The sequence below is a fragment of the Urocampus carinirostris genome, chromosome 3, assembly GCF_059441175.1.
Source record: "Urocampus carinirostris isolate Australia breed hairy pipefish chromosome 3, RoL_Ucar_1.0, whole genome shotgun sequence".
Classification (NCBI taxonomy): Eukaryota; Metazoa; Chordata; class Actinopteri; order Syngnathiformes; family Syngnathidae; genus Urocampus; species Urocampus carinirostris.
This window is the reverse complement of record NC_142351.1, coordinates 17,020,853-17,032,557: the sequence shown is the minus strand read 5'-3', so window position 1 is coordinate 17,032,557 and position 11,705 is coordinate 17,020,853. Positions and strand designations below refer to the sequence as shown.

At 40.5% G+C, this 11,705-nt stretch overlaps 1 protein-coding gene and 1 pseudogene across 1 annotated transcript; one reads left to right on the top strand and one right to left on the bottom strand.

The window, feature by feature from the left end:
• The first annotated feature begins 248 nt into the window (after nucleotides 1–248).
• On the top strand, nucleotides 249–10,931 carry pspc1 (paraspeckle component 1). The gene is made up of 10 exons (XM_088330868.1): nucleotides 249–745; nucleotides 1,719–1,868; nucleotides 1,951–2,102; nucleotides 2,251–2,346; nucleotides 2,415–2,611; nucleotides 2,705–2,789; nucleotides 3,910–4,015; nucleotides 5,984–6,041; nucleotides 8,790–8,929; nucleotides 9,061–10,931. The coding sequence occupies exons 1-10, from the start codon at nucleotides 359–361 to the stop codon at nucleotides 9,247–9,249; spliced, it is 1,560 nt and encodes a 519-aa protein (XP_088186994.1). The 5' UTR covers nucleotides 249–358; the 3' UTR covers nucleotides 9,250–10,931.
• Nucleotides 9,566–10,546, bottom strand: LOC148368955 (ATP-binding cassette sub-family G member 1 pseudogene; annotated as a pseudogene).
• Nucleotides 10,932–11,705: the final 774 nt, after the last annotated feature.

Below are 11,705 nucleotides of genomic sequence, written 5' to 3'. Positions count from 1 at the left end.
CCACGTTCGCGGGTTCAGAGCTTTGCAGGTCCAAAAAAATAATAGTAATAAAATAAAATGATTAAAAAAATAATAATACTTTTTTAAGCATTTTTGAGGGGGTGTCGCTACCTCGCGGATTTTCACTTTTTGCGGGTGGTTTTGGTCCCCATTACCCGAGGGATTACTGTATTTTATTTTGTTGAATCGGGTCAGTGCTTACGGAAGTTCCTTGTATTTACTTCCGGTACACTTCGTTGCGCGCGCAACCTTCGCCATATTGACACCAAGTTTGTCTCCTGCTTGTTTTATTTCTATCCAACGTGCTTTTCATTTATTTTCAACGCATTTAAAGTGAGTTTGTGATCATTGTTAAACAATGGCGGAACCGGACGTGCAGTTACAAAACCCGCAAAGTAGCAGTCCACCAGCAACACCAAAAAGCGGTACAAATTCCCCCGCTGCCAGCGCGGAGCAAACCCCAGCGAACAAAGACAGTCTGGCGGCATCGGCTGAGCAGTCATCCGCACCTGAAGGAGCCGAAGGAGCTGCCACAGAAAGCGCTCAGGCTCCAGTTCAAATGACTCTCGATATTGCAAGTTTTAGGAAACCGGGCGAAAAAACATTCACGCAGCGCTCCCGTCTTTTTGTTGCTAACCTGCCACTGGATATACCCGAGGAGGAATTTGTTAATTTATTTGCTAAATATGGAAATACGGCTGACGTTTTTATTAACAGAGATCGGGGATTTGGCTTCATCCGTTTGGTGTGTATAAAGTTCATGAACATAATTTTTCCATGACTGTTGAATTACTTTTTGCTGCAACTTTGTTTCCATGTTTTCGAAGTAAAATCGTTATTATAGGGTTTTGTTGTTTTAAATTCTGATACTTTGCTATAAGGTGGGCTAGAAAGTCGGATGTGATTGGGGAAGGATAGATAATAATGACCGATATTGACGGATATGATGCGGAGGGGGTAAACCAGCATATGCTCTCGGCCTCTCCGCTGATGAAGGGTTGCATGGTACAGCAAATCACATGTAAATATACATGCTTAAAGCAAGCATTCTTATGCACTTCTGCACATAAACATCTGTCGCATTGTGTTGGCTTAAGTTTAAAAACGTGTTTCAGTTTAAAGCATTTAGTACTGCAAGCATATATGCATGCATGGACCGTGTGTCATGTGTAACAGCAGCACAGGATAGTGTGGGATTCTACAATGAGGCATTAAAATGAGTACTGTACTGAAAGTCGATGAGCCACATTTGTATCTTTCAACTTGTGGGTATAGTATCGTTAAATGCAAAGCATTATTGATATGGCTATATGTAACAACTTTGTTTTTATTATGGTTGAATCCTCAAATGAAGAACCATCCATCCATTTTCTGCACCGCTTTTCCTTACTAGGGTTGGGAAATGCTAAGGCCCATCCTAGCTGTCTTCCAGCTTTGAGCAGGGGACACCCAGTTTAAGTTGTCAGCATGTCACAGGGCATACAGAGACAATTATTCCAGGTGCCTCTCACAAATGCTGTATTTGTATTTCTCTATCTCTCACTCTCTCTGTATTCCTCCATTTTGCTCTCACTCCATTAGCACTTTTAAAAGCTCATACATTACCTGCCGTGCACGTTTTATTTGAATGTGGGAGTCTTCCCATGCCAAAACTACGCCCTTGCAATGATTTTACACTTAGGTGCTTGCTATACTCACCTTTTTCTTCTGTCTTTCAGGAAAGCCGTACTCTAGCGGAAATCGCCAAAGCTGAACTTGATGGGACAGTGTTAAATAATCGACCGATCAGGATACGTTTTGCTGCTCATGGAGCAGCTCTAACTGTGCGCAACCTTCTGCCTGTTGTCACGAATGAGCTCATGGAACAGGTAAGGTAGACAAAAGAGTTTTCCAATAGTTCTCCTTTCTTTGTGCATTGATGATGATGGGCGTCTTACCTATTGCTTGCAGGCCTTTTCACAATTTGGCCCGGTGGAAAGGTGTATTGTTGTCACAGATGACCGAGGGCAGCCCACTGGCAAAGGATTTGTAGAGTTTGCTAGCAAAGCGGCCGCACGTAAAGCCCTGGAAAGCTGCACGGAGGGCGCGTTGCTGCTCACAGCGTATGTTTTTTTCTGAAACGATTGTTAAATCTCCTGAAACCAAAAAGTTATTTGTGTTTGGAATACATAAAGAATTAAGATTAGACAATTTACTGTATGTATGCAATGTACGATGAACGATCAAACTTATGTATGGTTCTCTCCTTAGCACACCATGCCCAGCTATTGTAGAGCCCACAGAACATTTTGATGATGAGGAAGGTTTGCCTGAAAAACTGTTCTCAATAACTCCTAAATACCTCAAGTGAGTTACACGATGATTCAGGGCAATCGTTTTTGAATTAAATAACAGGAATGTGTATTTTTCTTCAGGGAACGAGCGCAATCGCCCCATTTTGCCCAACCGGGGACGTTTGACTTTGAATACTCATCTCGCTGGAAAGCTCTTCACGAGCTGGAGAAACAGCAACGAGAGCGAGTGGGCAGAAGTATTAAAGAGGCCAAAGAGAAGCTTGAAGCTGAATTAGAGTCAGCCAAACATGAACATCAGCTTATGTTAATGAGACATGGTAGGATTTCTTCCGCGAGTTATTGGACATGTTAACCGGTAAAAGACTGTCTCAAATGTTTCTATTCTTTTGTATGTTATGAATAATATCCAGATTTAATGAGACGTCAAGAGGAGCTGAGGCGGTTAGAGGAGCTTCGCAACCAGGAGCTTCACAGACGAAAACAGATTGAACTGAGGTAGGTCTTCTCTGTTTCTGGTAGGGACAGCTGCGTTAAGCCTACATCAAACGTCCCAGGTTCACTAACTTCACTGTCCTTGGTAAAAACAAAACCTTCCTGTCCTTGGCAATGATGCTGGATTTTGCAAAAACTCACAATACGAGGTTGACACTGAAGCCCAAGAATTTACAATACAATCTTAATTCAACTGTGGTCATCCATTGCTCCCAAGCTGCTAGCAGCCTTTCTTTGAACGGCCAGTTCGCACTGGTATCCAGCGGTTGGAGCTCCTATATCAAGGCTCCCGGAATGACAGCACGCTTCGCGTTTATCTCCCTTACTTTTTTTGTTTTCACATCAGCTGTGAAGCCTCACTCAGATGAGGCTGATGATCCAGAACCCATTTGCAGTCTGAGCCGGCTGCGCTATCCCCGCAAACCACATGCCATTTTCCTAGAAGCTTCAGGTTGTGTTGAACATATATTTGACATCACATAACCATTTAAAATAGTGACATCGGTTAATAGAGTATTTTTTTCAATCTGATGGCGTTTGTTTTAAGTGTTCCGTGGCTATATATGTGAGAAGTAACAGAAGATAGCTTATGGATAAAAGAAATACCATGGAAAAATACTGTCGCGATTGCAACACTGACGCTAAGGCAAATGGTATGAGCCTTCATAAGCGAAATCCTGACTAAGGGAAGAAATATGTAAATGCAGTGGCTCGAATATTTTGTTAAATACTCAATATTCCAACAATATCTGTAAAATGCATATGGTACACATACAGGTTGTGGAAACACATATTGACACAAATATTCTTGTTTTTTTTTACATCATTGTTAATGATAACATTCTATTCAATGCTTGCCGTCTAATTTTCATGGTGTCCTCTCTTTCACAACTAATAGAACATAGACTTTTCGCACTACATGACAGAGTGCGCTTCTCTTTCTGAAGAAAATTTAATATTTTAACGTGAACTTTTACTTTTCATTCAGCTAGCTGATATTGTGAGCTTTAAAAATATTTGTGTGTTTTTATAATGAGGCAATTTAAAAAATCAACTTATATAAAATACTTAATAAATAATTAAATACTCTGTAGATAATCTTTGAACATTTACTTGTCTGCAGACATGAAGAAGAGCGAAGACGGCGAGAAGAAGAAATGATGAGGACGCACAGAGAGCAGGATGAGCTGAGGCGCCAACCAGATTCTTTAAAACCTGCCTACCAGGATGTAAGTGGAATACAGTCATGCCATTGAAAACGCAGACACCGACTTTTTGATTTGATAAAAGTACCGAATTTTCACACCCATTAGGCGCACTGTTTTAAAGGGAGCACACTTTTTAGTTTCAATTGTTTGTTTGTTTTTGTCTACTCCTATGGCCACAAGTGTGCGTATCAAAACAACAACAACAAAAAAGCCCTGGGAGTTTGATTGCGGTTTATTAAGTATTTATCACAAAGTAGAACACCAGAATACAACAAAATTGTAAAAAAAATAAAAAAAACAGACAACAGTTTGGTACTCATGAAACCCCTCAGAACTCTTCATCCTCCGGTCTCGGACATAAAAAACTGCGCCAAAGCTTTATTTTCCGAGTTACTGCCGTGTAGCCCTTTGAGAATGCTGCTGGCCTTTGAAAACGATCGAACTACAGTCCGAGCAGAAACAATACGCGCCTACGCGTCCACAATCCATTCACAAATTGTGGCAAAACTGCACCCCTTCAGTCATCCATCGCTCCCATGTTGCACCTTGAACGGCCGGTTGACACCGCTGTCTAGCGGTTGAAGCTCCTTTGTCAGCTGCGCCGGAATGATGCCAAGATCGGAGTTCATTTGCTTCACTATTTTTTTCTCATCGGCTGTCAGATGGGCACGCGTACAGTCACAAATCAAAAGCGAAGGGGCAGCATTAAAAGCCATCTCATCTTCTGACACAAACATCCCTCAGCCATTCTTTCAGAATGCCTTCGTCCATCCAGCCTTTTTCATTTGCTTGTTTGTATACCATAGCGGAAACGCCCAATATTCAAAGGTTTTAGCGGCGACGCCCACAATTCATATTTTCTCGGGTAATCCCACACTGCTGTTCTCTGTCACGTCCGCCAAAAAGGCTCTCTGTGTGATAGGATGCGGCTCACATTTTGAAAGAAATCAGAGACTATTGTGTGCGCCTTATGGGTGTGAAAATAGGGTAGTTGAACCAATATGATGTACAGACGCTGCCCTAATTACGAAAAAGATTCCAGGCCATTGTTTGGAAGTTTAATTTGTTTGTAAGTTGCTTCAGTGCTATATTTTGTATGTTTAAGGTTTATATAAGTATGTACTAAAAAATAAACATTTCATAAAATATTATGTTCTACAAAGGAAAATAAAGTTGAGTTTAACTTACTTTTGGAAGAAGCGCTTCAAAAGTTAGGTGACTTCCTCCTCTTTGGTAGAAAGTGGCCGAAAAAAAGCAATCTAACCATTTTCTCAACCGCATCAAGCTTTCTTATTCCACTTTCATTTCAAAGGAAACTGCTTCCCTCTTCTACACACTTTACACCAACCATATTGTTTGGATGTACGAGAGTTCTTAGCGTGCTAGAGATGCAGTACACGTACAGTAGTATGTTTACACACAAATTAATAAGCAGAAGCCAGATTTCTTCTTTGGGGTTGATGCTGGGTGACCTCTCACAGCGCCACCACACGCCGGTAACGGCAGAAAGAAGCACTACAGTGCTGTCCTGTACTCGGAAAAAGGTGCACACAATACAAAATCTAACGTACGGTAATGTCCGAATATTTTTCGACATCCTGAAATTTTTTTTCCGATGTACCGTTTTACGTAAGTCGAATAGTCGTAATTAGGGGAGCGTCTGTACGATAAAAAAATGATTGTCGTGGGTGAAATATTTTGACCAAAAACCCTGGTAATGACTTGACACCCATGTTTACTACGATTGAGGAGTGTTTGAAAAAGCCAGAATAATTTTGGTTTGAATTTCCACATCCCAACACAATTTTCTTATGGATTGCAACTGGGTATAGATGGATCGGCCTAAGATGGACCCCATATTTCCTTACTGTGTTTTCAGTCATTCTCCTCTTTTTGTGTGCATTTTATTAGTATTGGCATCGGCAATCTAGTGCAAATGACCACCATAGCTAAGTTGTCAATATAAAAGTTTTTCTTCACTTGTTTCAGAGGGAACAGGAAATGAGAGTGGCTGATCTGGGCCCTCGTGGAGCCATTAATATGGCAGGTATGGCCATAATTGTGTTAACAGCAGACCGTGCAGTCTTTTATATCAGTCTCATTTGTTTTGCGTTACAAGAGGTTTCATCACTATAAATGTCTTTATTTCATTTTTCACTAAATGCAATCCAAAGGAGAAATAAAAAAGTGGTATCCATTGTCATGTAAATCTATTTCCCAGAAGAGTGCGCTTAAATTACTTGGGTGAGGGCAATTTACTCTCTGAGCTCTCATCCGCTCAATTTGCAAATTAAAGCGCTTGCCATTTTTATATTATGTCAATATTTTTTTTTGTCTTCTTGAGTTAGAAGTAATAATGAAATACAGTATTTTCCGGATTATAAGTCGCACAAGAGTATTAAGTCGCATTTTGGGGGGGATGTATTTGATAAAACCCAACACAAAAAACATACATGTCATCTTGAAAGGCAATTTAAAATAAAAGAGAGCAACATGCTGAATAAGTTTATATGGTAGACGAACGTTAAATGATTGACATGTCTGTTAGTTTCAGAAACGACGTTATTCTTTTCGGTGGAATTTTTGTTCAGTGCTTTTTATAAATTAGAAATCCTTTTCGAGCAAGTTGGAAATATTTACTTGAATACTTACTTGAAATAACGCCTCATCTTCTGAATGTTTGTAACCCAATTACCGGTAGTAATATAACATAATTTCGCCAAAGTAATTATTTTCAACTAGATCAAAAATGATTTCTACAAAAGGTTCAAAGTCTCTATGCTTTATGGCGGTGGGACAAAAAAATCGATTCATGTATTTATCGTGATTTTATTACTGGCGATTTCTAAAATCAAGGTTTTTTCCCAGAATCAATTTTGTCATGTTGTATCCGGTACGTAAAAATGCGGGAGAGCAAACAAAAGTGTAAAATGAAAGAAGAAAGTGAGCGACAAGAATTAACCCCTGTGCCCGGTAATTTAAAATGCGAAGTATGGAAGTGTATTTTTTGAACCTCATTCACGGTTTATTGTCAAAGAAGTGTATCATTTAAATTAAGTTTTTTTTTTTTTAAGAATGAAAATTGAATCGCAATCATTATTTATATCGAATCACAACATTTGTAGAATCGCAATTAGCGAGAATCGGGATACAAATTGAATCGGCACCTTAGCATCGTGATACAATTGAATAGTGACCAAAGCATATCCGGGCATTTGTCGGCACAACACGGCAAGGTTGAAATGATCAACACCGACTTAGAGCGCCTCTTGTGGTTTAGTGTGAAAATAAGTTGTGAAATGATATACCTGGTAATGTTTCAGTAATTTCACAGATAAGTCTAACAGGAGTATAAGTCGCTCCCCAAGCTATGAAAAAAACTGACTTGTAGTCTGGAAAGAACAGTCAGTTTAATTTTTAGATAAGCTGATGCTGGATGAGAGGTCAGTGATTTGTTTTTTTTATCAGGATCCACTTGTTCAGTCCCTAAAACTCTTGTCTTTTTTGTTTTTCTTTCTTTTTTTTCTGGTAATTTTTCTGTTTTACTCTTTCGGAATGTCATTCAAGCATTGCCCAATTTTCATTTTGGTGGATCCTTTAGTAGTCAGTTTATGTGAATTTACAGTACATTTGTGTCAGCTAAGTTACATAGTTCAAAGTCTCTAGGCATGCATAAATAGATGGTGGTGCTTAAAAAATATACCTGTAGTTGAAAAGTTGCAGGGCCTGGATAAGGGGAAGCTGTTTGCAAATCTTAATTGTACATTCCTGAAAATTCTGACACTAAGCTATGTGCATCTCCCCTCACCACTGTTATTGGAACTAAGAGCTACTGGTACTTCTTTGTTTAATGGTCCATACCAATATGATCAACAGTGATAGACATTTCTGAAATAACAAATGTAGTCAAATTGCCTTGATGGGACATTGTGTATTATTTAGCTCCTCTTTATGGTAAAAAAAAACTATTGATTTGGATAAAAATCAAAGATGCATTATTTAAAGACGCATTTAAAAGAATACTCATAGGTTGAGATGTTTGTTTACATACCAATAGGCTTTACCCAAGGGAGATGACATGATTGTTTGCTATCTTACTGCTGGTCTCCCCAAAAACCTTTTGAAAGGTTGGGGAAGAAAAAAATTGTGCATTTTGGTCCACGTAGTTTGTATTCTTGTACAGTAATCCCTCGGTTATCGCGATTAATGGGGACCAAAACCACCCGCGAAAAGTGAAAATCTGCGAAGTAGCGACGCCCCTTCAAAAATGCCTAAATATTTATTTATTTATTCTTTTTTATTTTTTTATTTTATTTTATTATTATTATTATTTAGACCCGCGAAGTTCTGAAACCCGCGAACGTGGAATCGCGAAGTAGTGAGGTCCCACTTTACTTGTTTTCTGGTTGCACTACAGACAGCAGCGACATCTAGTGGTCAAATAATACACCGTACCCATTTAACAGATATGTGTCAATGTAATACAGACGAATTAACGGATGATTTGATATTACCATAAATTATGTCACTGATAAAAGATATGCTTTATTTTAATCATTTATACATTTGATATGACTAGGTTATTTTAGAACTTTTTTTTTCTCCCAGCAATTTAATAATTAAGATGACTTTTAAAAAATATATTTAAAAAAAGAAATCAAGTGCATTCTTTTTGGCAACATTTTTCATCCTTGGTAATGTGGTTGTTCGGTTCTTAAAATTATTCCACCTGCAGCAGATAAACACATAGTGATGCATTGACCAAAGAACGCCGCATTGTTCTGTGTGTGTGTAGGTGGCTTTAACCAGGCCCCGGCAGGGCCCGTTGCTAACCAGGGTCAAATGATGAGCTTGCTGACTGGAAGGGGACCCGTCGCCATCCAAGAAGGAAACGCAAACATGAGCCCACTGCTGATGTCTGAAAATGCCAACATGGTAATGTAGTTTCCTACTACATAAGGATTATTGAAGTATGATTATTTCAAAACACTTATCAATGATTTGGGAATTCCTTTTTTTTCTGTGTACTGGATCTTCCTCCAACATATCCAATGCGATACCAAAAGCGAGGCGACAGATATCCGCTGAGTAGCCTGCTGGCAGGACGACCTGAGGTTGAGTCACCGAAGCAGCAGCAGCCGCCGCTGCAGCCACAAGCACAAGGCCCACCCGGTGGTCTGTCACCTGCCTATGGAAAGGGGAGTCCCAACGAGGGAGTCTTTGACGGGCCAAATAGCAAGCGCCCCCGCTATTGACAGTATTAAGTGGGGCTGCACGATTTGGGGAAAAAAATGGAATTGCGATTTTTCAGACCAATACAGACGCTCCCCTACTTACGACCATTCGACTTACAGAAAACGGTACATACGAACATTTTTTATCTGGACATTGCTGTAAGTTAGATTTTGTATTGTGTGCACCTTTATCCGAGTACAGGACAGTACTGCACTGCATCCACCCGGAAGAAAAAAAATCTGTTTCCTCTTCCTAGTTCGTGTGTAAACATTCTATACTGTCTATACTATGTCTATACTATCTCCAGGACGCTAAGAACGTTGACATTTTCATTGTTCAGTATCTCGTGCACCCATCCAATATGGTTGGTTTTCTCTTGCTGTCCTCACAACATTGACTCCCTTGTGCCGCCTCGATCAAGACGGCGTGCATGTCCCCGTGCGTCCCAATCGCTACCTTGATGATGAAATTGGCCGGGTTGTGGTACCGAGGGCAAACATGGTTGAGTTGGCTCAGGTGAGGGATCAGGTGTTGCACCGCCCCCTGGTAGATGCATTGGCCTCGACTCAGGATGTACAACTTGCCGAACATTTGAAAGAGGTCCCATTCTAGCTGATTGATGGTGCAGATGATGGTCCGTCCCCCGTTAGCGAGACACTTGAGGAGAGAGATGACCTGCATGGACGTTGCACTGTCCAACCCACTGATGGGCTCATCGAAGAACATGACCGGTGGATTGTTGACCAGCTCCAGAGCAATGGCCAACCTTTTGGACTGGCTCCCCGACAAATTTTCAGTTCGGGTTTCAGCGCAGTCGGTCAGACCCAAAGAACTCAGAAGTTCATTCACGATTTTCTCCTTGACGTTCATGGGCTTGTTGAGTTTCAGATTGGCGGCCACCATCATGGCCTCCTTGGTGGATAGGTGCGGCTTGAGCACATCGCTTGGCTTGATGTAGCAGGACATCTTTTGGAATTTATCCAAGTCTCTGGGATGACCGTTGACCAGGATTTTACCCGTCACGCCCGTCTCCCTGTACCCCGCCAGGACGTCCATCATGGAGGATTTGCCGGCTCCGGGAGGTCCCGTGATGGCGACGAGCTCTTTGGTGTTGAACTGCCCAGACAGATTCTTCAACAGAGTTTTCGAACCTGTCTTCTTGTACCAGGGCCCTTCCTGGATGGTGTAGGACAGATCGCTGAAGTCCAAGTTGACGGTTCCTTGGCGCGGCAACTGGCTGAGATGTTGAGTGGACATCGAGAAGATGCCCGGTTGGGGCTGCGCAGGATTAGCATCGCCGGCGCAGTTGTCCTCCATTTGGATGCAGCTGGCAGTTGTGGAAAGTGAGCGACAGTGAAGAACGAATCGTATATACTTGCTGTCGAGGTTAAAACTCGAGATTGTATTAGGATGGAGAAAAGAGCACACTCTGAGTCGGAACTTAGGTTCTACAAGCCTTAAACACACTTCTATAAACCTTAAACATTCCATACAAAATATAGCACTGAAGCAACTTACGAAACAAATTTATCTTACGAACGATCTAATTCGTAAGGAAGGCAGCGTCTGTATTGCAACTTTCAATGAGATTTTTGATTTTCAAAAACTGCATTTTCTCTGGGGATAAAATACAAAGACTAATGACATCAAGTAAAAAAACAGGTAATATGAGGAATATCTGAATGTGACAAAATGACTTTTTTTTTTTTTTTTTTTTTTTTTTTTTTTAATTATAAAGAATAACCAATGGGGTAATTTTTGATCCCTTTTATGCATCTAAGGGGTAATACAAGTGGCATGCTCTAAACTGAAATGGACAGTGTAATATTTAGTGCCAACTAGTGGTACAAAAAAGCTTCCATCAAGTGAAAAAAAAAAGAAACATTGATTTGAACACTAGGCAAAAGGACATGAACTATCACACCAATGTTAATTTTTATTTAAAAAAAAATCATAGATGGAGAAATTTCTTGTTTTTTTATTTTTATTTTTTACACCTATTTAATTCACCACCATGTTTGAACGGTATCTTGCCACCACACTGCGTCGTGTATCACTGGCCCTCGCCCGTCCCGGACAACACAGTGCCATTTAGTGGTCAAATATTACACATTGGGGCTTCAGGTAAACAGCACCATCTTCTAGGGAGCTTTGATAGGGTTCCTGTCTGCCCACATAAGGCTCACACATAGATGTGAGGCATGCAACATGCAAACTTTGCCTCGCTTTTATTGGCTAGTGCTGTGAGAACTTGCTTCTGATTTGCTGGCGTTGTTAAACCCCGAACAGTAACTATTCTGCTTGGCCAAATGCTCTATCACTCATATAACAAAGATTAAATCCTTGGAAAAAAATGCAGTGTCTTGAGATTACACGATTGCTCTATGTCACATCCCAATATCATTAGATTTCAGTTAATCGTGCAGCCCTAGTATTGAGTACTTATAAGCTGTTTACCTACACACTGCAATGAAAG